The sequence below is a fragment of the Lampris incognitus genome, chromosome 14, assembly GCF_029633865.1.
Source record: "Lampris incognitus isolate fLamInc1 chromosome 14, fLamInc1.hap2, whole genome shotgun sequence".
NCBI lineage: Eukaryota > Metazoa > Chordata > Actinopteri > Lampriformes > Lampridae > Lampris > Lampris incognitus.
In genome coordinates this window covers 23,433,429-23,455,000 of record NC_079224.1, presented here as the reverse complement: position 1 = coordinate 23,455,000, position 21,572 = coordinate 23,433,429, and the positions used below count along the sequence as shown (strand labels likewise).

The following is a 21,572-nucleotide window of genomic DNA, read 5'->3' as shown; positions in this document are numbered from 1 at the left end:
GGCCTGCTGGTGGTTTGGTGAAAACAACGTCTGGGTATTGTTATGCTCGAGTCTGACTTGTATGGTTAAGCACTAGCAGTTACTGTGCCTTTAAGAAGGGCAGGGGGCAGTGTGAATTACGGCAAGGTGGAAAGTGTCGTGAGTTGATGTTGGTTAAGTAAAAGTTATAAACGTGGCTCCCGGTGTGGTCATTGATTGAACATAATATTTGGCGTCGAGGACCCAGCTGTTCCCTGGGACCGATGGATATCGTTGTTTGATTACTATTTACTGGCTCTGGGGCATTCGGATTTAGCAGCAGCTAGAAAGTGTGCGCTCTTGCGGCACTGCCTCGGTCAGGAGGGGCAACGTATTTTCGCTACACTCTCGGTGGCGGATGACACCTATGCTGCGGCTACCCGCTCTACGGTCCCATTTCAGCTCAGGAAGGAGCCGACGTATGCACCGGTTTGAGTTTCGCCAGAGAGTCCAGAAGTCTGGTAAGCCAGTGGGCCAGTTCGTCTCTGCCTTACGTGGGCTAGCAAAGCATTGTGACTTCGGGGCATTGGAGGATGGACTTATAGTTGATCAGCTAATAGAGAAAACGTCTTGTGCTCGGCTGGGGGAAAGACTGTTACTCGAACCAGACTCCGTGACATTATCTGACGCTATAGTGATTGGGAAGCCGTTGGAAACGGCTCTGCTGGAAGCGCACAAGTTCTCTCGCGCTGCGCAGGAGCCCGTGACGTCACTGCTACCGGCAGTTCACTGCTTAAACGCGTCTCTGCTTAAAGTACCTACTGTTGCCCAGGAGACGGCAGGGGCGGCTGACATGGACGGTGACAGTTTTGATGTGCAAAGAGTGGAAGACAAGGGGTCTAGGGGGAGTGGGCCCAAGCGTTGTACTAACTGTGGCTCCACAAAGCATGTATCTCGGGACAAGTCATGTCCTGCCCTTGGCAAGCAGTCATAACTGCAACAAGATGAATCACTTTGCACGCTGGTGCCGCTCCCCCCCTGCAGACGCACAGGCTGCTGCAGTTCCTATCAACGCAGTTCAGAGCCTCATTCAGCCTCTGCACCTGCCTTGTGGGCGGAGCCTACATACCGCTCCTTGTTGACACGGGGGGGGGGGGGCAAAGGTGCCACTCCTGAACAAACCCACATATGACCGGCTCTTCCGTCACGTGCCCCTGGAAGCGGCAGCCAACTCGTTACCGAGCTACGGCCATGCCCCCATCGCCACTTTGGGAGTAGTCTGCCTTCCCGTGGAGTATAATCACTAGTACGTCCCTGAAACCAGGTTATACATCACACAGAAAGGGGCTAACATCATGGGGCTAGACTTGTTCCATTCCCTGGACTTTACACTGACTGATGCTGTGGGCCTGTATGTCCTGCAGGTGTCCATCTCCTGGCCCGAACGTTACCCAGAACTGTTCGGAGGACTGGGCTGCATATCTGGGTTTGTGCACCAGCCTACTGTGGACTCATCAGTCCGTCCGGTAATCCAGCCACTACGAAGCATTCCCCTGGCCCTCCAGGATGGAGTGGAAGAAGAGATACACCGCCTGGTGAAGGAGGACATCATCGAACCAGTCAATGCTTCACCCTGGATTTCCAACCTGGTGATAGCCAAGAAGCGGGGTGGTGGATCTGACGGATGTCAACAAAGCATCATCCCCGACAAATACCCCCTCCCCACAGCTGAGGAGCTGACTAGCCATTTCCATGGTTCCATAGTTTTCAGCAAAATGGATTTACGCCATGGCTACCTGCAGGTTCACCTGGCACCTGCCAGCATGGACCTCACAGCTTTCGTCTCACATTTGGGGGTGTTCAGATACAAGCGCATGGCTTTTGGGCTGCCATCAGCCCCAAGCTGTTTTAAGAAAATGTCACTCATCCTAGCTAGCATTCAGGGGGTCGCCATCTACCTGGATGACGTGGTTGTACACGCACCCTCCGCCACACTGCACGATGCTCACCTAGAACAGGTCTTCCAGCGCTTCAAGTAACACGGGGTCACACTGAACACTGAGAAGTGTGTGTTTAGTGCCAAGGAAGTTGAGTTCCTGGGTTTCCAGCTCTCCAAGGGGGGTATCACCCCAATCCACGGCTGCAACTAACGATTATTTTGGTAGTCGACTAATCTGTCGATTATTTTTTCGATTAGTCGACTAATCTAACGATTATTTCTTTCACACCCTCCATCTCTGCTTCCTGAAGGCGCGGATCCTCTTCCGGGCTCCAGTGCACGTTTTACCTCACACGCTTAAGTCTGCACACTTGTGAATGTCGCCCTGTGTCTCTCTGCCTTAACATAACATGATCCCATAGCGAATTAAAATAATGACTCACGAAACATTTGAATTTGGAACTTGTTTTGGAGCTACTTGTTTAATCAAATGCATCATCAATCATAATGAAAACTAAATAAATACATGAAATAATACAAATGAAAGTAAATGCATTATCAATCATAATAAAAACAAAATAAATAAATTAAATAATACAAATTAAGTGCAAGTCAAAACGTAAAGATCATATGCAAATAATGTTTTAAAAGTAACTCAAAATAGCAGCCTCTGCCCCAGCACCGCGGTTCTGATGGGGCTGTTAACCTGGTCCAGGAGGGGGACGTGGATCCACTCACTAGGCTCCACCATCTCCAAAGGAGGGGAGAATGAGTCAGCTCAGACAGACCTGTAGGTCTTTTGTTTGCTGTGTGTGAGTGAGAGGAGCTGTGTGTGTGTATATGTGTGTCTTACTCTGATCTCCTGCAGTTCATAAACACTTTAAATTGCAGTGCAGGAACGTGAGCATGTCGACGTGCTCTGGAGTGAGGCTGGCTCTCTTCTTTGAGGCGATGTTCCCAGCTGCTGAGAAGAGACGCTCAGAGGGAGTAGAAGTAGCTGGAATACACAAAAACGATTTGGCTTGTGATGCAAGGGTTGGATACTTTGCCTCATTCAATTTCCACCAAGACAGGGGACTTTCTGTCTTTGAGAGGGGCTGCTCTCTGAAGTACATCAGCACTTCATTACTGATCGCTTGGTTGCGCGCATCCTGTTCATCATTGGTCTCACTGTCACTGTCTGTTGAGTCACATCCAAGCAGTGAATCGAGAGCTGAAACAGACCTATTTGTAGTTCCCTCAGCTGAGTCTGTGGCATCCTTGTCAGCTGATGCTGCTGTGGCTTCTTCATTCCCACTGGTGTGCTGGTTATTCACTGTACTCCCATCCTTGGACTGTAGGGCCAGAGCTTGTACTTTATTCTGAACACTGAACCTCTCCTCCGGTGTCAGGAATTTCAGTTTTCGAAATCGTGGGTCTAGTGCAGCTGCAATGATCTGTTTGCTTGGGTCATCATCTGTGATGGTGACCTCTCTTGATCAGCGTGCAGTGGTCTCCTCTGAAGCAGCCACCTGGAAGGCCTGCACAGGAGCTGTATCATAGGCAGTGTGGGTGGACTTCAAAAGCCCTCTGACTAGTGGAGGCAGGGTGGGGGCTGTCACATAGCTTTCACCACTCAAGTAGACAGTGGCACATTCAAAGGCCTGGAGAGCTTTGGCCAGTTCATCTAGCAGGGTCCACTGATCAGCTTTGAGGTCTAGGTATTGTTTCCCTCTCTGTGTTACTGCCGGGTCAGACAGAGTCGCAGTCAGTGGCCATCTCTGTTCCAGCATGCGAGTCACCATATAATAGGTGCTGTTCCACCTGGTAGAGACATCTTGGACAAGTTTGTGTTCTGGGGTCCCCATCTGTTTCTGCTTTGTCTTAAGCTTGCTTGAAGCCAGTTCGCTCCTTTTAAAGTGCTTGACGAGACACCTCGCTGCTCCCAGTGCTTTACTGATCTGAGGGTGTTTCAGTGCACGATTGATCACCAACTGTAAAGTGTGGCCTGCACAGCGGATAGACACCCACCCATGTTTTTCCTGCAAGATGTTTGCAGCCAGTACGACATTGGAGCCATTGTCATGAACAACTGCCACAATCTTGCTTGGAGGGATCTCAAACCTTTCCACAACCTGCTCAATCCATGCAGCAATGTTGGGTCCAGTGTGCCGTTCTTCGAGTGGCGTGGTTGTAAGGCAGAAGCTAGTGAGCTCCCAGTCATCACTTATAAAGTGACAGGTGATGCCAAGATATGCCTCTGTCGCGACACTGGTCCAGGCATCAGTTGTCAGGGCAATCTTGTTCTTGGTTGCTTTAAGAGCATCTTTAACCTTACCAAAAGTAGCTTCATACGTTCCCTCCATAAGCTTAGTAAAATGAGTTCTGGAAGGTAAGGTGTAACCTGGATGGAATGTGGTGACCATCTGCTTAAATCCCCCATCTTCAACCATGGATATTGGTCTCATGTCATTGACGAGCATGTTGAGGATGCTCTCTGTTAAGACTCCAGCCATTTGAGGGGTGCATGAGCCTCTCTTCAGGATGAACTCATCCACACGCCTTTGCTTAGTACTAAAATAGAAAGAGAACAAAACAGAAAGCTGTATTAATTATCATCACAATTTGTAGGCTATGGTATCAGTTTATCTTAGTGTACTGACTAATACCAATTAAACCATTTAAATGAATAAATATCTTACAACTGAATTATTGATATGCTCCAACCCAGTCTAACTAGCTAACGCTACGACAAGCTACAGCTGATTAGAGCGCACTGGGAAAGCTAGTTGACTGTCTAGGCTACACACAGCTCACGTTAGTACCGTGTCGTGTTTTTTTGCAGACTGCAGATTGACTAGCTACGTAAGATAGCTAGCTAATGTTAGATGGTGCTAACGTTCCCCGTCTCTGCAGTCTTGCCTGCGCTTTAGCCCAAAAAGTTCAATTTTTTTCAACTGAAAAAAAGAAACCTAGAGCCCATAGCGCAGTAAGTTACTGCAGTCAGTGAATGTTAGAACTCGTTAACATTTAGCTAACGTTAGCAATCTTAACTTAGCTAGTTAATACTCCAGTCTGCAAAAACACGACACTCGGTGATAAATGACGGAGCTAAACAACTCTAAGCTGTAGAGTGCTATGCTGCAAGCTTGGTGCTGTTTAGCTAATGTTACATACAGCTCGTTGGTGGATACGCAGAATCCACATAACTGAAATAGCGTTCGCTTAGCAAGCATCACCCTTGAGACGTTCTGTTTTCCAACATGTAACTTAAGCTAACGTAAACATTACGATACTGTGGCTAACTAGCTAAACTTACCCATGATCCGAAGTAGCAATCATCGTGGCTCCAGGGTGCTTGCGTTTCAAATGCTCGTGCATCGCCGTAGTGCTGCTGTGGAATGCCAATTCGGCTTTGCATATTCTGCATTTAACTGACTTCTTTGGCTTGTCATCTGTGAAATACTCACAGACTTTTTATAGTCTCGGTCTCGCTGGTTTTTGCTCTTCATTAGCCTCATTCGCTCTCCTTTCCGCCATCGTTCATACGCTTTCTTCTTCTCTTCGTCGTTCATGCAAAATGCAGTTATATCAGACGATGGAAGCGATACTGCCTCCAGCACTTCCTATAGGGCATTGCAGTTACAAATGAACATTTGTGCGGTTTTGAGTTAACGTTACTGGCTCTGATTGTTTTTATACGACGCGTCGAAGCTAAAATTCTGCGTCGACGAGTTTTTATGATCGACGTCGTCGATTATGTCGACTAATCGTTGCAGCCCCACCCCAATCATGTCCCACATGGAGGCCAGTCTGTCCCTGCCGGACCCACAGTCACCATCCCAGCTGTCCTCTTTTCTAGGGATGGCTGCCTACTATCGCCATTTCATGCCACACTACTCCGACCCAACGACCCCCCTGCACCAGCTGCTACGGAAGGAGGCTGTGGGTATCATCAAACAGCAGCTCACATCCCCGCCCACTTTGGCCCATTTCAGCCTGACTGCGCCTACCATGGTCACCTGTGATGCGCTCGGGGTGGCACTTGGTGCAGAGCTCTCCCAGGTCCATGAGGGGGTAGAGCATCCAGTGGCTTTCGCCTCGTGGGCACTCATGCCAGCAGAGCAGAAGTACTCAGTGGGGGAGAGGGAAGCTCTTGCCTGCCTGTGGGCATGCGAATGCTGGCATGTCTACCTGTACGGCAAGGCTTTCACTAGCCGCACAGATCATCAGGCGCTGACAGCTCTGCTGGCGACCCAAGGTTCGGGACACAGGACCATGAGGCTACTGAGATGGGTGGATAGGCTGAATCAGTACAACTTCAGACTCGAGTTTATGCCGGGGTGTACCAATATGGTGGCCGACCTCCTGTCCCGAGCCATCTCTCTGACCAAAGAGGTAAGAGGGGCGACGCCACAGGATGATGACAACGATGACGATGACGACGACAGTGTCCTCATACTGCATGGGCCCCTCAGCACAGTAGTCACCCTGGCCGAGCTGCAACAGGCCTCAGCTGAGGATGAGACACTCACAACCCTTCGTGCCTACATCCTGGATGGCTGGCCTGCCAATGTGGATGACAGGCTGCTCCCCTACCATAAAGTCTGCGATGAGCTCACCTGCTGGAGGGAGGTGTGCCTCTCCCATGGCCACTGCGCCATTGTACCAGAGACTCTAAGGGCCAGAGTGCTGCAAATGGCACATGATGGGCATCTGAGGGCCGTCAAGGTGAAGCAGCACTGCCGAGACACTGTGTGATGGCCTCACATAGACTGACGCAGAGGAGCTGGTGCGTAACTGCACCTGCTGCCTTCTGAGTGGGAAAACCAGCCAGCCTACCACAGCACCCCTCACTCCAACCCCGTGGCCGTCCACGCCATGGGAACATATCCAGATCGACCTCTGTGGAGAGCTCCACGGGGCACCTGCACATGCCCACTACTTGCTGGTCATGCATGACCTTCACTCAAAGTGGCCAGAGGCCATCGAACTGGGCTCCATCACCTCACACACCATCATCGACCGCCTCGAAAAGCTGTTTGGGCGCTAGGGCCTGCCCAGTGTCATCACGACAGACAATGGACCCCAATTTGCATCGGCGGAGTTCTCAGAGTTCCTGTTACTGCAGTCCATCAAGCACATCAGGACAGCAGTGTACCACCCGGAGAGTAATGGAGGGGTGGAAAGACTGAACAAAACTCTCAAGAATGGAATTCGAGCCTGTCTGGAGGAAGGAAAACCTTCAGCACTGCACACAGCCAAACTCTCCTGACTATCCAGGCATCCAAGCACTCCGCCACGGGGGTGACACCGGCTCTGCTCATGATCGGGCGGGGAACTAAAGCAACCACTGGACCACTTGAGAGCGGAGCCAGCCACTGCACATGAGAGCCCAGGGCTCCAGAAAGCCAGAGCTCAGGTCCGAAGTTCACAGGCCCGGATGAAACAGAGGTTCGATGCCTTCTGCCGATGCCTCCCTCTCTGTCCGATGCCTCCCTCCCGCTGACGCCTCCCTCTCTGTCTGTGGGGGACTGGGGCAGGATCAAACACGCCCACCGCCAGAACAAGCTGTGGTCATACTGGTCGGAGCCCCATCAAATGACTCAGCAGCTGGGACCGGCTACCTACAGACTGGACAATGGTACTCGTTGGCACTCAAACCGCCTGCATAGGGTTGTAGCCCATTCAAACCCAGCCCAGCCCAGACCGGAGGCAAACTGGGTGGGTGGTAACCCACTGCCATTCTCAGGCCCTGCTCCCCAGCCTGCTTGCCCTCAGAGGGTGAGGGTTCCGCCTGTCTGGCACAGGGACTATGTTACGAATGGTTAAGGGACATCTAGGGTAGGGACCGATATGTTATGTTATGTTATGTTATGTTATGTTATGTTATGTTATGTTATGTTATGTTATGTTATGTTATGTTACTTTTGCAAGGGGGGTTGGGGGGGAGAAAATTCTATATCTGGTTAGGTAGTGTTATGCTCAAGTCTGACTTGTATGGTTAAGCACTAGCAGTTACTGTGCCTTTAAGAAGGGCAGGGGGCAGTGTGAATTACAGCAAGGTGGAAAGTGTCATGAGTTGATGTTGGTTAAGTAAACGTTATAAACGTGGCTCCCGGTGTGGTCATTGACTGAACATAATAGGTATGACTGTGTAGCAGATCACAGTCTCACTGAAGACACCGATGAAATCGGGAGAGTGAATGTATAAATCTGTTTTCAGCTTTAATGGCCACCACAGAGACAAAGTCCGGTAAACTAGATCATAAAGAGGGCAGCCTTTATAATTTCTAATGGATAAATCCTTTTATTGTGGAAAAGAAGGGGGGGAGGGGGATATGTGACAAGCTATCAAGGCTGAAGAAGTGATGACAGAGCAGAGAGGTGTGGTGGGTGTCCAACACACTAGACTCCTTATGTAAACCCGCCGCTCGCTCTGACCACTAGGGCATGGCCGCACAATCCCCCTCTGTGTGTGTGTGTGTTTGTTTGTGTGTGTGTGTGTGTGTGTGTGTGTGTGTGTGTGTGTGTGTGTGTGTGTGTGTGTGTGTGTGTAGTGGAGGGGGGATGGCACTGAAACCAACCCATAAAGTCCACATACCCTTGGATCAACATTTATTAACATTGCACTACACATGAGGAACAATGTTTCACTTACAGAACAAAATCAGTTGGCTACAGAAATCACAGTGCCTCCATTTAAACAGCCCAGCACATTTTATAGACATTGCTTCTTTCTTACTTTAAGAAGCCAATGTTGCTAACGCTTACACAACCGTTTCTTAGAATTTAATCAAAAATACGTGCATGCCAACTCTAAGATACAATTTCAACTCTATTAGAAGAGGTCTCAGATATGTTGCTGCAGAACTACCTAAAAAGCCAACAACCATGCAAGTCTGTCACTAACCACTGCTCATCAGCTGTTAAAAACAATCATGTAACTCGGAACAGTACAATGACATGGGACATTTATGTTTTACAACTCCATGAATTCACAAGAAGTTTCACCTCTCGACCCCTTATTCGTACCTTATTGTTAGCGGGGGCTTCATCTGAGACTTCTCCGAGTGGGCTAATATCCAGTTGTGGGTCTAGGTTGGACGTTTTAATCTTAACTTCAGTTGTGTAGAAAAAGGAGCTGTAGCTTTTCTGAGCCTACCTGCTATTAGCATTGTCACCAGACACAATGAAGCCCTTCATCTTTGGCACATAATCTGTGCAAACCAGTTTCCCCGAAAGCTATGCTCGTAATGGAATACGTCACATGCGATGGCAATTTAAAGGACACAGAAAATAACCTATACGGGTGGGTCTCACCCCTCAGCTCAAGTACAAGAGAGCACCACCACAGCAAGTGTTTGAGGGGCCCCTAATGAAGAGGGGTGGGGGGAGGGGGCGTGGCCCTTTTATGTCATACTGCCATCTAATATCTTGATCATTTAAATGTAGTGATATCGGAGAATATTGTATAAATTTGTCTGCAGTACTGTATCAGTCGATGAAATCAGAGTGGGGGAGGGGGGTCTGGATCAAGTGGTGATTCTTCTGTGCAGGTAAAAGAGAGTCTCTCGATCATGAGCACACAGAAAATAAGCCAAAACTCACAAATTCAAAAGGCATTATTTCTAATGAGACACCTTTATTTCTCATCCGCCTCACAATGCAACTGAAAGGGAGACAGAGATGCAAGCGAGAGAGCCCCCACCCCCACCCCCGAGTCAATACTTTGTAGATGGGCATTTGGCAGCATTTATAGCTTTGAGTCTTCTCAGGTACATTTGTATGAGCTTTGCACGGGTGGAGTTTGGTATTTGTGCCCGTTCCTCAATGCAAAGTTATTCCAACTCTGCCAAATTACATAAGTGTTGGTGAACAGAAGTGTTCAAGTTAATGTCACAAATTTTCAGTGGGAATTATGTTTGGGCTTTGGCCTGGCCATTCCAGAATATTAACATTGATTTAAAAAAAAAAGTCATTCCTTAGTGGTGAGTGTTGGTGTGTTTTGGGTCATTTGGTCAATTGGAACTTGAATCTTCACCCAAACCTCAAATCTCTTGCTGAATGAAAGAGGTTCTCCTCAGGCATTTGCATGTAATTTACCTGTGTTGTCAATCTTGCCCTTGATGGTAATGAGCTTTCCATTCCCTCCTGCTAAAATGCAACCTAAAAACATGTCACTACCAACTTGAAGATTGACGGGTGTTGGGCTGTTTGTTTCACATCAAATATTGCTTTAAGGCCAAAGAGCTCAACTTCATGTCTTAAGTCTCATCAGATAAAAACAATCTTCTTCCAGAAGGTCTCGGATTTCCCCCCCCAATGGCTTCTAGCAAACTCCAAGCATGACTTCGTGTTGGGCTCTTTCAAAAGTGGGTTCCTTCTAGTTGTTCTCACTGATTTCTGTGAAGTGCTGATGGCACGCTGATCTGTGGACAGTTTCATCCTGGTAGGATGGCCTGATCTTAGCAGTGTCTGGGCTGCCCCATGTATTTTTTTCCTATGTCGTGACAATGGATTTAGAAGTGCTGCTTGAAAGGTTTAAAGCTTTGTCTGTGAGCATCTTCATCTTTAATGTCCATGGGCAGTGTCTTGGTGTTCATGATAGGGGGAATGATCTGATGTGCTGTTTCACTGGTGAGAGCTCACAAACCTGCTAATGTCTATGGTGCTATGGGTTCAAAGGTCAACACAGGTGGCCCCTGTAAACATGTTTAGTGTGATCACTTAGGATTTAATATACCTGGCTCAATTTAAGTTGTTAACACAAAGGGGATAAATACAGGTCAATTTCAGGATGTTATTTTTTACATTTCATTTTATGCATTAACTGTATGTATTGTACAGTACCATGCTTTGTGTGTAATCTATGACATTACATTATGATTCTGTTGTTCTTGTGTATTCTGTACATTCAACACCTATATTGCATGTCTCTCTGTCCTGGAAGAGGGACCCTCCTCTGTTGCTCTTCATGAAATTTCTCGCATTTTTCTTTTTCCCTGATAAGGTTTTTCTTTTAGTTTTTCCTCATTTGAGTCTATGGTCCAAGGTCAGAGGGTGTCGTTTATTGTCGTTTATTGTCGTATATTGTACTGATTGCAATGCCCTTTGGGACTACCTTGTGATTTTGGGCTGTACAAATAAACTTGACTGACTTTACCTAATTCTTTCAAAATCTTACTAGTTTATTTTATTTTTGATATTATAGAGAATGCTATATGAGTAGAAAAATATGCTGTTTGAACATTTCACTTTTTGAACACTTTACTTGCAAAACCAGCAAAACAAACTAATCAGTTGTGGGTGAATAGTGAAATTAAGAACCATTTATCGTTTATCCATATTACCCATGGAACTCTTTGCAACAAGTATTAAGAGGAGAAAATCTTTCTGAGGCAATATATTGTTTGGCCCGAAGTAAAAGGCCACATCCACTCAGCCTCCCTGTGGAAAACTAAACTACGTATGTTTCAATTTGACTGTGTTGGTCTATCATGTTCATGCTAAGGTGCTGATGGCTCTCACCAGTGCATTATTTTGGAGTAGAAACTCGTGGAAGATAGAAGCAATTTAAGTGTTGAGTTTCTCACACCCATCATCTGCCTAGGAAGCACTGGATTTTGGCTTAGCAGAGGCAGATGTGAGGATATACAGACACCCGCAGTGGACATCAAGATGTTTGACATGACTGAAAAGCATGTGTTTAATAGTTGAGGAACCTCCTACCAAATACCGTCATGCCATTTCATCAGTTGCAACACAGTGATCTAGCCAATAGCATAGTTAAAGTTAGAGATGGGGCTCCCTTAGCCTGTTAAGGGTGAGCTTCCTAGCAGAGTACAATATTTGGGACACGTATGGGAAAGTTTGAAATCTGATCTGACCCTAGATCAGGTAATACAAGACAGTCATGTCAGACAGAAAGGCATCCCAATGTGTTTTTACTTTGAAAACTGTTCTTACAGCATTTAGGTAAACTACCATGACCGCATATTACATAAAACAAGGTTGTAAATGTCTGAATGAAAGCAATTTACTCATAAATCCATCACTGGTGATGTGGAGAAGATCCTTGAAGTAGAATAAGCAAACAAGGATATAACAGGGACTTTATTTGTTTTAAAGGGAGTTGTCTTGACCAGGATATATTGAACTGTACGTCATTAAGTTTCAGGATGCAGAGCCGTCAAAAAGAAGAGAAAAAAAGAACTCGGGGCGGAAATGTACTTAATGAAGTCGACTGGGTGGCTTGATGGATGGATGAAGGCACATGCAAAGAAACCGCGCTTTCAATAAAAAATACGTTTGAAAGATCACCCAAATGACAAAAATATAGTATATTATTGATAAGAGGCAATAACATAAGCAACCTTGGTAAATCGACAACCCGAGAATTAAGTAGTAAATAAAGTTCCTCAGAACACGACATACTATGTAAAATCCATATCATCTAAATACATAATCCCAAATAATCGTAGTAGACGTCGTACCATTTAAGACATTTCTTTCTCAATTGTTTTCCTTTAACTAACACGTTGCAATTTCACTTACCCCTTCAGTGTCGCGATGTAACCAACATATGGACACTCCTTCCCCACAGATGAGATGTCTAATCCCAAATTACCAAATGCTCCCGCGGGGTTTCGGCCGTGGATAAAACTGTACGGGGACTAGTTATTCACAGCATAATCCTTGCTCTGTCTGGCACTTCTTTTCTCGTGGACATTTTAAAGAAGTACCCCGTGGTTTTCTTTTTTCTTTTTTTTAACGCACTTCAAGGCCAACAAATCAGTGATCGTGCTGGAACCGAGTCCAAACACGATTTTGAGTTCACGTTGTCCAGATTGAGTAAATCTGTGTGACTCACCCCTTGAACCTGGCGACACCTGCTGGAGAAGAGCAATACACACGATTTAGGGAGTGTGTATAGCGTCTTTATGCATGCTCAATAATCCAGGTAAGAAAATTAAAAAAAAGTTGAATCAGTTCATCTGGACACAATATATGTCTATATGTACATAGAGTGTACATATATGGCGTCTTTCTCTGGCAGAAAAACGTGACAGTGAGAGGGGAAAAAAACGCTGCACGGGGATTTTGTTTCTGCAATATATCACCATGTCGTTGTATGATGGACTAGTATCGCCCCTTTGCTTTTTATTATCTATTTGTTATTCCTACTATCCATTTGTTTAACATTGTTTTCCACAATGAGCGCCAACCGGAGGATGCTTGCCTTCATACTTTGTATGGATGAGCTTTGTGCACTATCAAATAGTGCCGTTACGTCACCAAATGGCGTACCACTCAAAGTAAACCTCTCAGCCTTACAGCGGAAGTTGTATGTTGTCACCGCTCAGTCTGACAGAACAAGGAGGATGTGGGGGCATGGTACGATCTGTCGGAGACAACGATACAGGCACCATCATCGCCTCCATTTTCTTGGTTGCCAGGGTGACGAGTCCCGCCCCATCAGCCTTATGATTGGTTGCCTGAAAAGGCGTGACCGTGACGACACCTTTCTGAAAAGTCCAGAGATTTTCAAATAGAAGCGGTCGGAGCAGCCGAAATAATCGGAGCGCTCCGAAAAAAAGACAGCGGGTGAAGCGGTATTCTCAAGGCGGCCGCACACGCTCTCTCCTCATTGGGAACAACTGGGAAAAGACGCTATCGCTCAGAAAAAAAAAGCTATATGTACACTCTCCACGGAACAACCAATATTGCGAGCGTGGTTTTAAAAAACCCAAATTGATAGCAAACCACGTTAATTTGAGCAAAAGATATGTGAATTTGCAGAGGATGAGCGTTTATGGTAGGTGGCGCTGTAGGCCCCGTCGACCCGATATTCATTCATTCGACTGGCAACGAAGAAAATAACACGTGGTTCCTGTACTTGTCTCGCAGGGAGGTCTTGTGTGTGATCTTGTCATTAGGCTGGTTTGTGCTTTACAGACGTTATTCAAGATGGTTCGGAAACTGAAATTCCACGAACAGAAACTGTTGAAGAAGGTAGACTTCATCAATTGGGAAGTGGATAACAACTTGCATGAAGTTAAAGTGTTACGGAGATTTCACATAGAGAAAAGAGAGGACTACACAAAGTGAGTGCATCGATTCCTTTGGCTAATGTTAGCTAGCTTAACTCATCTATAGTTCTTATCATGTTGTCTCTTCCATTTTCAATATTATACAGTTCCCTCGCTGTGGCATGATTGTTAGCCATGTCAGGGTGGAAATTCCGAGTATAGTTCCTTGCAAAGCTGGAAGTCAAATATACTAATAATAGTTGAACTTGCAACAGGAATCTCTAAAAATTGACAGCCAAATGTTTTTTAATCAGACACTAGCCCAATATTTCTCTCTCTCGCTCTCTAGTAGCAGTTATCACGCAAATCTATACAGCAGTCAGGCAGACAGACCAATTTCCCATATTGTCAGACTGTGACTGTCCTCTAAATTCGACATTACACTGTAGGCATTGTAGAAGGTTAGTGCTAAAAGTATTTATTTTACCCCATGTCCTAGGTACAATAAACTGAGCCGTAACATAAGAGATCTGGCCCGGAAGATCCGTGACGTTGATGAGAAAGATGGATTCAGAGCTCAGAGTACATCTCAGCTCCTGGAGAAGCTGTGAGTACATCCTCATTTGTCTGGTTTCGGCACATTGTGACATACAGCTGACCAAGTCTTCAGAGTGACATCTTAAAACCTCAGCTCAGTACTGCGTGAGCCACAAAAGTTGGTTAGCTTTAATGTGGCCTGGTCAACTAAAATGTTGCATCAATTTGACCCAACTGTGTGCTCTCAAAAGCCATTTGGTTGCATATTTAATTCCACCTAATTAAATTAAATTATATTAGAGGGACAGCTGAGGTTGGACAGTTTGGAGACAAAGCAAGAGAGGCAAGATTGAGATGGCTTGCACTTGTGTGGAGGAGAGATACTGGGTATAGTGGGAGAATGACACTGAATATGGAGCTGCCAAGGAAGAGGAAAAGAGGAAGGCCAAAGAGGAGGTTTATGGGTGTGGTGAGGGAGGACATGCAGGTGGCTGGTGTGACAGAGGAAGATGCAGAGGACAGGGAGAATTGGAAACGGATGAGCTGCTGTGGCGACCCCTAACGGGAGCAGCCAAAAGTAGTAGTAGAGTCAATTCCACCTAAGCAGTATATTTTTTCACAGTTCCCCCTCATTGTTTGACACTTTACCATCCATTCATCCATCCATTAGCCAAACCGCTTATCCTGGTCTCAGGGTTACGAGGATGCTGGAGCCTATCCCAGCAGTCATTAGGCGGCAGGCGGGGAGATACCCTGGATAGGCCACTAGGCCGACACACACACACACCTAGGGACAATTTAGTACAGCCGATTCACCTGACTTACATGTCTCTGGACTGTGGGAGGAAACCGTAGCATCTGGAGGAAACCCATGCAGACATGGGGAGAACATGCAAACTCCACACAGAGGACAACCCGGGACAACCCCCAAGGTTGGACTACCCTGGGGCTCAAACCCAGGACCTTCTCGCTGTGAGGCGACCGCCGTGCCCCTTTACTCCTTAAAATAATGTAACTTTACTCCTTAAAAAAAAATCACATGGCATATTGTAAAGATGCTACAAAAAATACCTGCAAAGTAGTTGTGCAGCACTGATGTTTATGATTCATCAACTGTATCGAAATATCTTGGATATTTATTAATATCTAGAGTCTTAACTGACTGTATTAAGCTTGTTTGGGGAGACGGTGTGTTCAAATAATGGATGTTAGGGGAAAAGAGTTGAGCTAGATGTCATTGAGATTTTCAAGTGGGCAGCATCCATCACACATGGTCCATTAAACTAGGCTCTGGACCTCTCCAGAAGATTTAACACTCAAGTGCTGACATCCAAGAAATCCCTTCTCTACACACACTCAGTTTTAATCAGGACTTTACTCATCCTCACCACTGTGTGACTACTATTAGGTTCATACATAATGAACAGTATTACACCTGCATCATTTCTGTCATCCGTGCAGTCATTGCCATTATCAGTCATTTTCCTTCTAGTGCCTTTTTTTTAATATTTTTCGTAATATTGTTAGCTTTAATTTAATCTATGTGAGAAACACATGAAGTCACATTTCTTGAATATCCAAACTTAATTGGCTAATAGAATTGGCTCTTGTATATTATTGGATGACAGGCAAATCCCTGCCTCTTGTCTTTTCCCCACTCGTAACCCACCTTGATGCCCCAGGGCCCTCTGTATAATGAACACTATAGCAATATGTTGACATTGAAATTGATATTCTGATTGTTCCTTGTTGAAGGTACAGCATAGGTCTCATCCCCACCAAAGAAAACCTTGCCCTCACAGAGAAAGTCACAGCATCTTCGTTCTGCAGGTAAATCAGCCAACACCCTGTCCTGTCAGCATGTGTTATTGTTAACAATGCAGCCCAGACTACTACACAGTTCTACTACACAGTCGTTGGAGTGCAAATTAAAGATGCTGTGTTTAAATTTACTTGAATTGTGACCTCTATTGTTCAGCAATGTGAGCAGCAAATGAAAATAAAGGGAAAAACAAATTCAAATAGAAAGGTAGTGGATATACAGCACATTTGTTGAGCTACCATTCTTGAGCAACCTCAGTAAATATTTGCTGAATAGTTTGCTGCAACTGTGAGCCAAATATTTAAGCAGCATCAAACAACAACAAAAGACAGCTGGTGCAACTCCTGAGTTTTAGAATGCAGAAATATGAGTTGGGGTACTTTTTTCCAATCAAAACATAACATTCAGCAACTTCTGCTGATATTCACTGGTCATATTGTACTTCAGGAAAGCTGAAATATGACACAGCTTTTAATAGCAAACTGATGATGCAGAGTTCAGTATTAAAACACTACCTGACAGTTCATCAGTTGATGCCAAAATCCAAAAGCCCTTGGTCCGTTTCCTCACCCTCAGACTTTGATATATTGTGTGATCCCTCAGGAGAAGGCTTCCAAGCATCATGTTGAATCTGCATATGGCTCAGAACCTGAAGACAGCCATCACTTTTATTGAACAGGGCCGTATCCTTCACTGTCCTGTGTGTGTGTGTGTGTGTGTGTGTGTGTTCTCTCAGGGAAGTGGATGCAGTTGCTATGCATTTGATCTACCATTTGCCTTAAAGTTAGCAGGTTAGATGTTGTAGATGCTGAAGTGGGATGTGTGTGTGTGTGTGTGTGTGTGGAGGGGGGGGCTCTGTTGTGTCCTTGACTCAGTCTCAGATGTACGTGTCGGGCCAGAAATAGTCACAGACCCAGCATTCCTTGTCACAAGGTTGGTGTTTTATTTTGTTTGGCCTTGTTTGAGTTTTTCTTTTAACCATTGTTGAACCTTGTTCCAAATTTTGCTGTCCGTTACATTTTTTTTTTCTAGAAATATGGAAGATTTTGTGACATGGGTGGACTCTTCCAAGATCAAGCAGCATGTCATGAATTACAATGATGAGGTGACAATTTTGTTTCTTTGCTATGTCAAAATATTTTAAGTGTTGAAGTGAATGTATTGCAGTTGCACCCTTGAGCACATTGTTCTTTACCTAAAAAGTAATAAGCCTAATGATGTTAACTTTCTTTTGCAGAGGGATGACTTTGATCTGGTGGTGTAAATCCGAATCTCTGTGATCCACCCATCAGTCACGGGGAGCAGCACAGAAATGTGTTAAAAGAGTAACAGTAATATGAATGCCAGGAATACGAACTCGTCAACAGTCAGTCACAGCTAAACCCCGAGCAACTCAAACACTTTTATTTTTTTATGCTGTGAAAACACAACTGAGAGCTGCCACATAGACAAATAACAAATGTAGATTTGGGGGAACAGGGGGATCAGGTGTCCGACTCACTTGATTCCCTATTGGTGAGTACAGCAGCATCTGTAGTTGGGAGGCTCTGATGATGACGGTGCCAGTGACAGACAGATCTAGGGGAATAGATGCTGCTGTGTTTTATGCTAGATTACATTACTCTTTTGAGTCCATTCCCAGGTAAAACAATTTTTTTACATTACTCTTTTGCATGGCAACAAAGGTGCTGCTTAAAGGGAAAATCTGATATTTTTTTAACATAAGCTCCATATTCGTGTCATTGAGAGTCAAACCAAGGGATGGGTAGCAGAATCTTTTAAACTGATTCAGTATTGAGCAAGCTTGCATCAGCCGACTGCTGTGCACTAGGCTGCAATGTAATCCTTCGGGGCAATAGCACTCACATAATGACGTCAACTAAAGGAGCTCTTTTGAAGCACCAACAGGCTCAGGATGTGTTGAAAAGTGTCTGAAAACACCTTCCATTATGAAAAGATAGTCTATACAACCAGCACAGTGATGGATGATGATCCTCCTGTAACAACCTCCGGGTTAGAAATGGACTAATATCTATATAATTTCATGACTGGTATGGTGGCTAAGGCTCTTTACTGTTCTCAAATTATTCAGAGCCTGTTTGTGTCAAAAAACAGCTCTTTGGATAGATGTTATTTTGGTGAGTGCTATTGCTGTAAAGGATTATATTGATGCTTGGTGTGCAACTGTCAGCTGATGCGAGCTTGTTCAAGTACTGAATTAGTTGATAAGACTCTGCTACCCATTGTTCGATCTGAGTCTTAACAATAGAAAAATAAGGCTTAGGTTAAAAATGCCAGTTTTGCCTTTATGGATATTGACAGTTAGTGGTTAGTAAAGGTATTTTACTCTAATTGCTATAAATTTGCTCCTTTTACGTTTTGTCACTGTGGTCTGTATTGAAAAAGTTCAACAAACCACTGATTTTTGTCTCTACCATGTTTGCCTGCCTGCCCAATGACTGCTGGGATAGGCTGCAGCATCCCCGCCACCCTGGGTAGGATAAGCAGTTTGGATAGTGGATGGATGGATGGAAGTTTGAATTCACTTTTATAGCTATACTAATTTAGCCAGAAAACTCATATTTATGTCTGTGCAGTCCAAATATACACACACATGACGGGCTCAGGCAGGGCAATGTGTTGCCATTTCTTGCAATAGGGATAGGTCACAAATGTAACTGAAAAAATATGGTTATCCTTCACGTTCAGTAAGCATGCCTCTCTAATATTCAGCTTTCCAGTTGCACCACCAAGCGGCCATCACCTTGGCACTGCAGCTCTTCAGTCTACACGTGGACCCTCCTTTCTCTTGTAACTCAAACAAGGTTGTTTTTGTACAATAAAATTTGCTTTTGTAAATATGAACTGGTTTCATCATGGTTGAAAAGTATATGATGGGGAGAGTGCTTGTTGGAGCATTTTTTTAAGGGAGAAATTAGTATTGTTGACATTGATTAAACATGCCTGTTGTCTCATACAAAGAATTGTGATACAGGTCCTCATGTTCAGTAAATGTCTATTTTAAACAATTCTTACAATTTTGTACATTTTGTAAACAGCTATTTAGCCATTGCATGGCAAGACAATTCACACATTAAGACTTAAGTATGGATAGATGGCCTCTTCACAGTGAAACTTTAAAATAACCCCTCCCCCCCATGTAAACATAGATAATTACTCCAATACCTCCTGTTAAAGCTCCAGTATTATTAGATGGAAGTGTTCTATTTCTCTACACTCTTAATTGATTTACATTTTGAATGTCCATGTGTAATTGCGCATGAACACTTAAATTACTGACATGTCTAGATGGGCAATATTTGCTTTCATATGTAGAGAACACCGGTGACAGATATATGGCTCGTTGTGTGTGTGTGTGTGTGTGTCACACATTTATATACACATGAAGGCAATTCGAGTTAGAAAAAGCATAGAAAGTGATTCCACTCCTTTACATGGACAAACTAACTTCACAAGGCACCCAATTCAGAACTGAGGTTTAACGATATAAATGGAAATGTTAAACAGGTAAACAGTTGTTTCTTAATTGGGACAAACGGCCAACTTTCCATGTTTGAAAGTCTTTTTTTTTCTTCTTCTTCATCAGAGCCACCAGAAACGTACATAGATGATGAGAGTGATAAAGAACACTGCTCCAGCAGCCACCTTTGCATAGGTAGAACGGGTATTGAGATATTTGGCATCACTGCGATACTTCTTTGAGAGGTTGGATAGATTGCTGGCTTTTGTGTCGAGAGCTGAAAGGAAAACAAAGCATAGAGGCAACGGATATTTCTATGGTGTAACATTAGTATATTACTAAAAATGGAAGTACATTTAAATTCAAAGACAGCAATGATGATTTCTATGAATTATCAAAAATGGTGTAAAGTGAGCATGTGCGAGCTATTACAGTGTTGGCACGGAGTTCCTTGGAAATGTAAAACCTGTTTTGTAAGGCAACTCTAGCCAGGTCAGTGTACTTGCCAGAAAGGGCTTCTCCACGTTGCAGAACTTCCTCAATGTTTGCCACCATAATTCTCTGGACATCCTGTAGCTCTGTGTTGATGCTGCCTAGGTTTCTCCTGGCTCTGCTGTCAATGTATGACTTCTTTGTCCTTTGGATATAGGTATCTACAATAGTGAACGGTTGATCCGAGTTCAAAATTGGGATCTATCAGCCTATAGTTTCTGCTTACGACTTTAATCAATATAAAAGCTCCAATGCAATGTCCACTCCAAAGCCTTACATGTATTAAACTAACTAATGGCCACTTCTTTTTCAGACCACATATGTTTTTCCATCTCTTGATTGTATCAAATTTTAAAGCAAACTTAACTTACCAAATTCGATGAAAGAGTATGGGCGTGATACTGTGGGCACTTTCTTCCCATACTGATCATGGAACTCAGTTTGGAGATCTTCAAGGTACCCAAAAGCCATCTTCTTGGGAAATGAGGCTTCACACAAGGCCAGGTAGCATACACCATGTTCTATCAAATAGCTGCAAACCAGAAGACCAACGCACGACAACAGACAGATGGAAGCAGTGGTTGTTGGCAATCATAGATACTCTCCTAAAGCAACAAGTCGAATAAGTATCATTTTTTTGCCACAGTTTTTCTTCACCACCTCAATAAGGATAGAATGTGAATCCTCTTGTAATCTACATGTTTCAGAATACATTTCACTGTATATCTGCAGGAAAAGAAAAACAGTAGGTAGCTTTGTATTTGCGTTTACTCACTGGAAGGCCATGTCCCTCGCCTCCAGCGTGCAGCGAGTTGGACTTTGGGCGTTCAGTTTACGGAAGAGCTGTTTGGCTTGATTCTGGTATTGTTGGAGGTCTCTCCCTGACTAACAAGTATGTTACAACAGATTAGAATGTTAACACTTCATGTGGTTCACAGTTGAATCCTAGCGGCCGACATGGTTACTAAAAAAAAAAACCGTGTAAAGGTAACTCGATCAAGCCTTCACTTATACGCATTTCTCGTGTGAAGCAAATTAGAAGTGGTTAAATTAAATTGGCGTGTCAGCTCCACCTTTCCATCCATTACCTGTTCGTCCTCTTGCATTGACGCAGCGAGCGGTAGTCCGTCTGCCACACGGGCGATCATTGTAAGTGAAACCATCTTGGATCAATGATCTCTAGAAGCGAAGCAGGAGATGTGGATTTACGCTTCTTTTTTTGTTTTTTTGAAGCTGTCAACTACGGAGATGTAGGTTGAATGAGCTGGCCGGAAGTCTCCGGTGCGTCAGAGAATACGTTCCGATTGGCAACTAATGCTTTACTGTTGTAAC

The 21,572-nt window shown here is 44.6% G+C and overlaps 3 protein-coding genes across 5 annotated transcripts in view; 1 reads left to right on the top strand and 2 right to left on the bottom strand.

The window, feature by feature from the left end:
- The window catches only part of slc35a3b (solute carrier family 35 member A3b), a 38,863-nt gene extending 26,176 nt beyond the window's left edge, over positions 1-12,687 (bottom strand). The window contains exon 1 of one of the 2 annotated variants that reach the window (XM_056292920.1): positions 12,434-12,687. The gene's annotated coding sequence lies outside the window, so the exon portion shown is untranslated. Of the gene's footprint in view, positions 1-8,911; positions 9,093-12,433 lie in introns of those variants that run through there. The other variant, XM_056292921.1, reaches the window with a different exon arrangement.
- The window catches only part of imp3 (IMP U3 small nucleolar ribonucleoprotein 3), a 28,442-nt gene extending 10,808 nt beyond the window's left edge, over positions 1-17,634 (top strand). Inside the window, exons 1-8 of one of the 2 annotated variants that reach the window (XM_056292924.1) lie at positions 12,822-12,839; positions 13,835-13,983; positions 14,408-14,515; positions 16,201-16,275; positions 16,871-16,950; positions 17,149-17,200; positions 17,300-17,372; positions 17,505-17,634. In XM_056292924.1, coding sequence (XP_056148899.1) covers positions 13,847-13,983; positions 14,408-14,515; positions 16,201-16,275; positions 16,871-16,950; positions 17,149-17,200; positions 17,300-17,372; positions 17,505-17,531 — 552 coding nt within the window. In that variant the 5' untranslated portion in view covers positions 12,822-12,839; positions 13,835-13,846 and the 3' untranslated portion in view covers positions 17,532-17,634. Of the gene's footprint in view, positions 1-12,821; positions 12,840-13,834; positions 13,984-14,407; positions 14,516-16,200; positions 16,276-16,870; positions 16,951-17,148; positions 17,201-17,299; positions 17,373-17,504 lie in introns of those variants that run through there. The other variant, XM_056292923.1, reaches the window with a different exon arrangement.
- Positions 17,635-19,869: 2,235 nt separating this feature from the next.
- On the bottom strand, positions 19,870-21,504 carry LOC130123677 (vesicle-trafficking protein SEC22b-B-like). Its single transcript, XM_056292922.1, has 5 exons — positions 21,329-21,504; positions 21,016-21,125; positions 20,612-20,772; positions 20,255-20,401; positions 19,870-20,025 (listed from the first exon to the last, which is right to left on the bottom strand). The coding sequence occupies exons 1-5, from the start codon at positions 21,401-21,403 to the stop codon at positions 19,871-19,873; spliced, it is 648 nt and encodes a 215-aa protein (XP_056148897.1). The 5' UTR covers positions 21,404-21,504; the 3' UTR covers position 19,870.
- Positions 21,505-21,572: the final 68 nt, after the last annotated feature.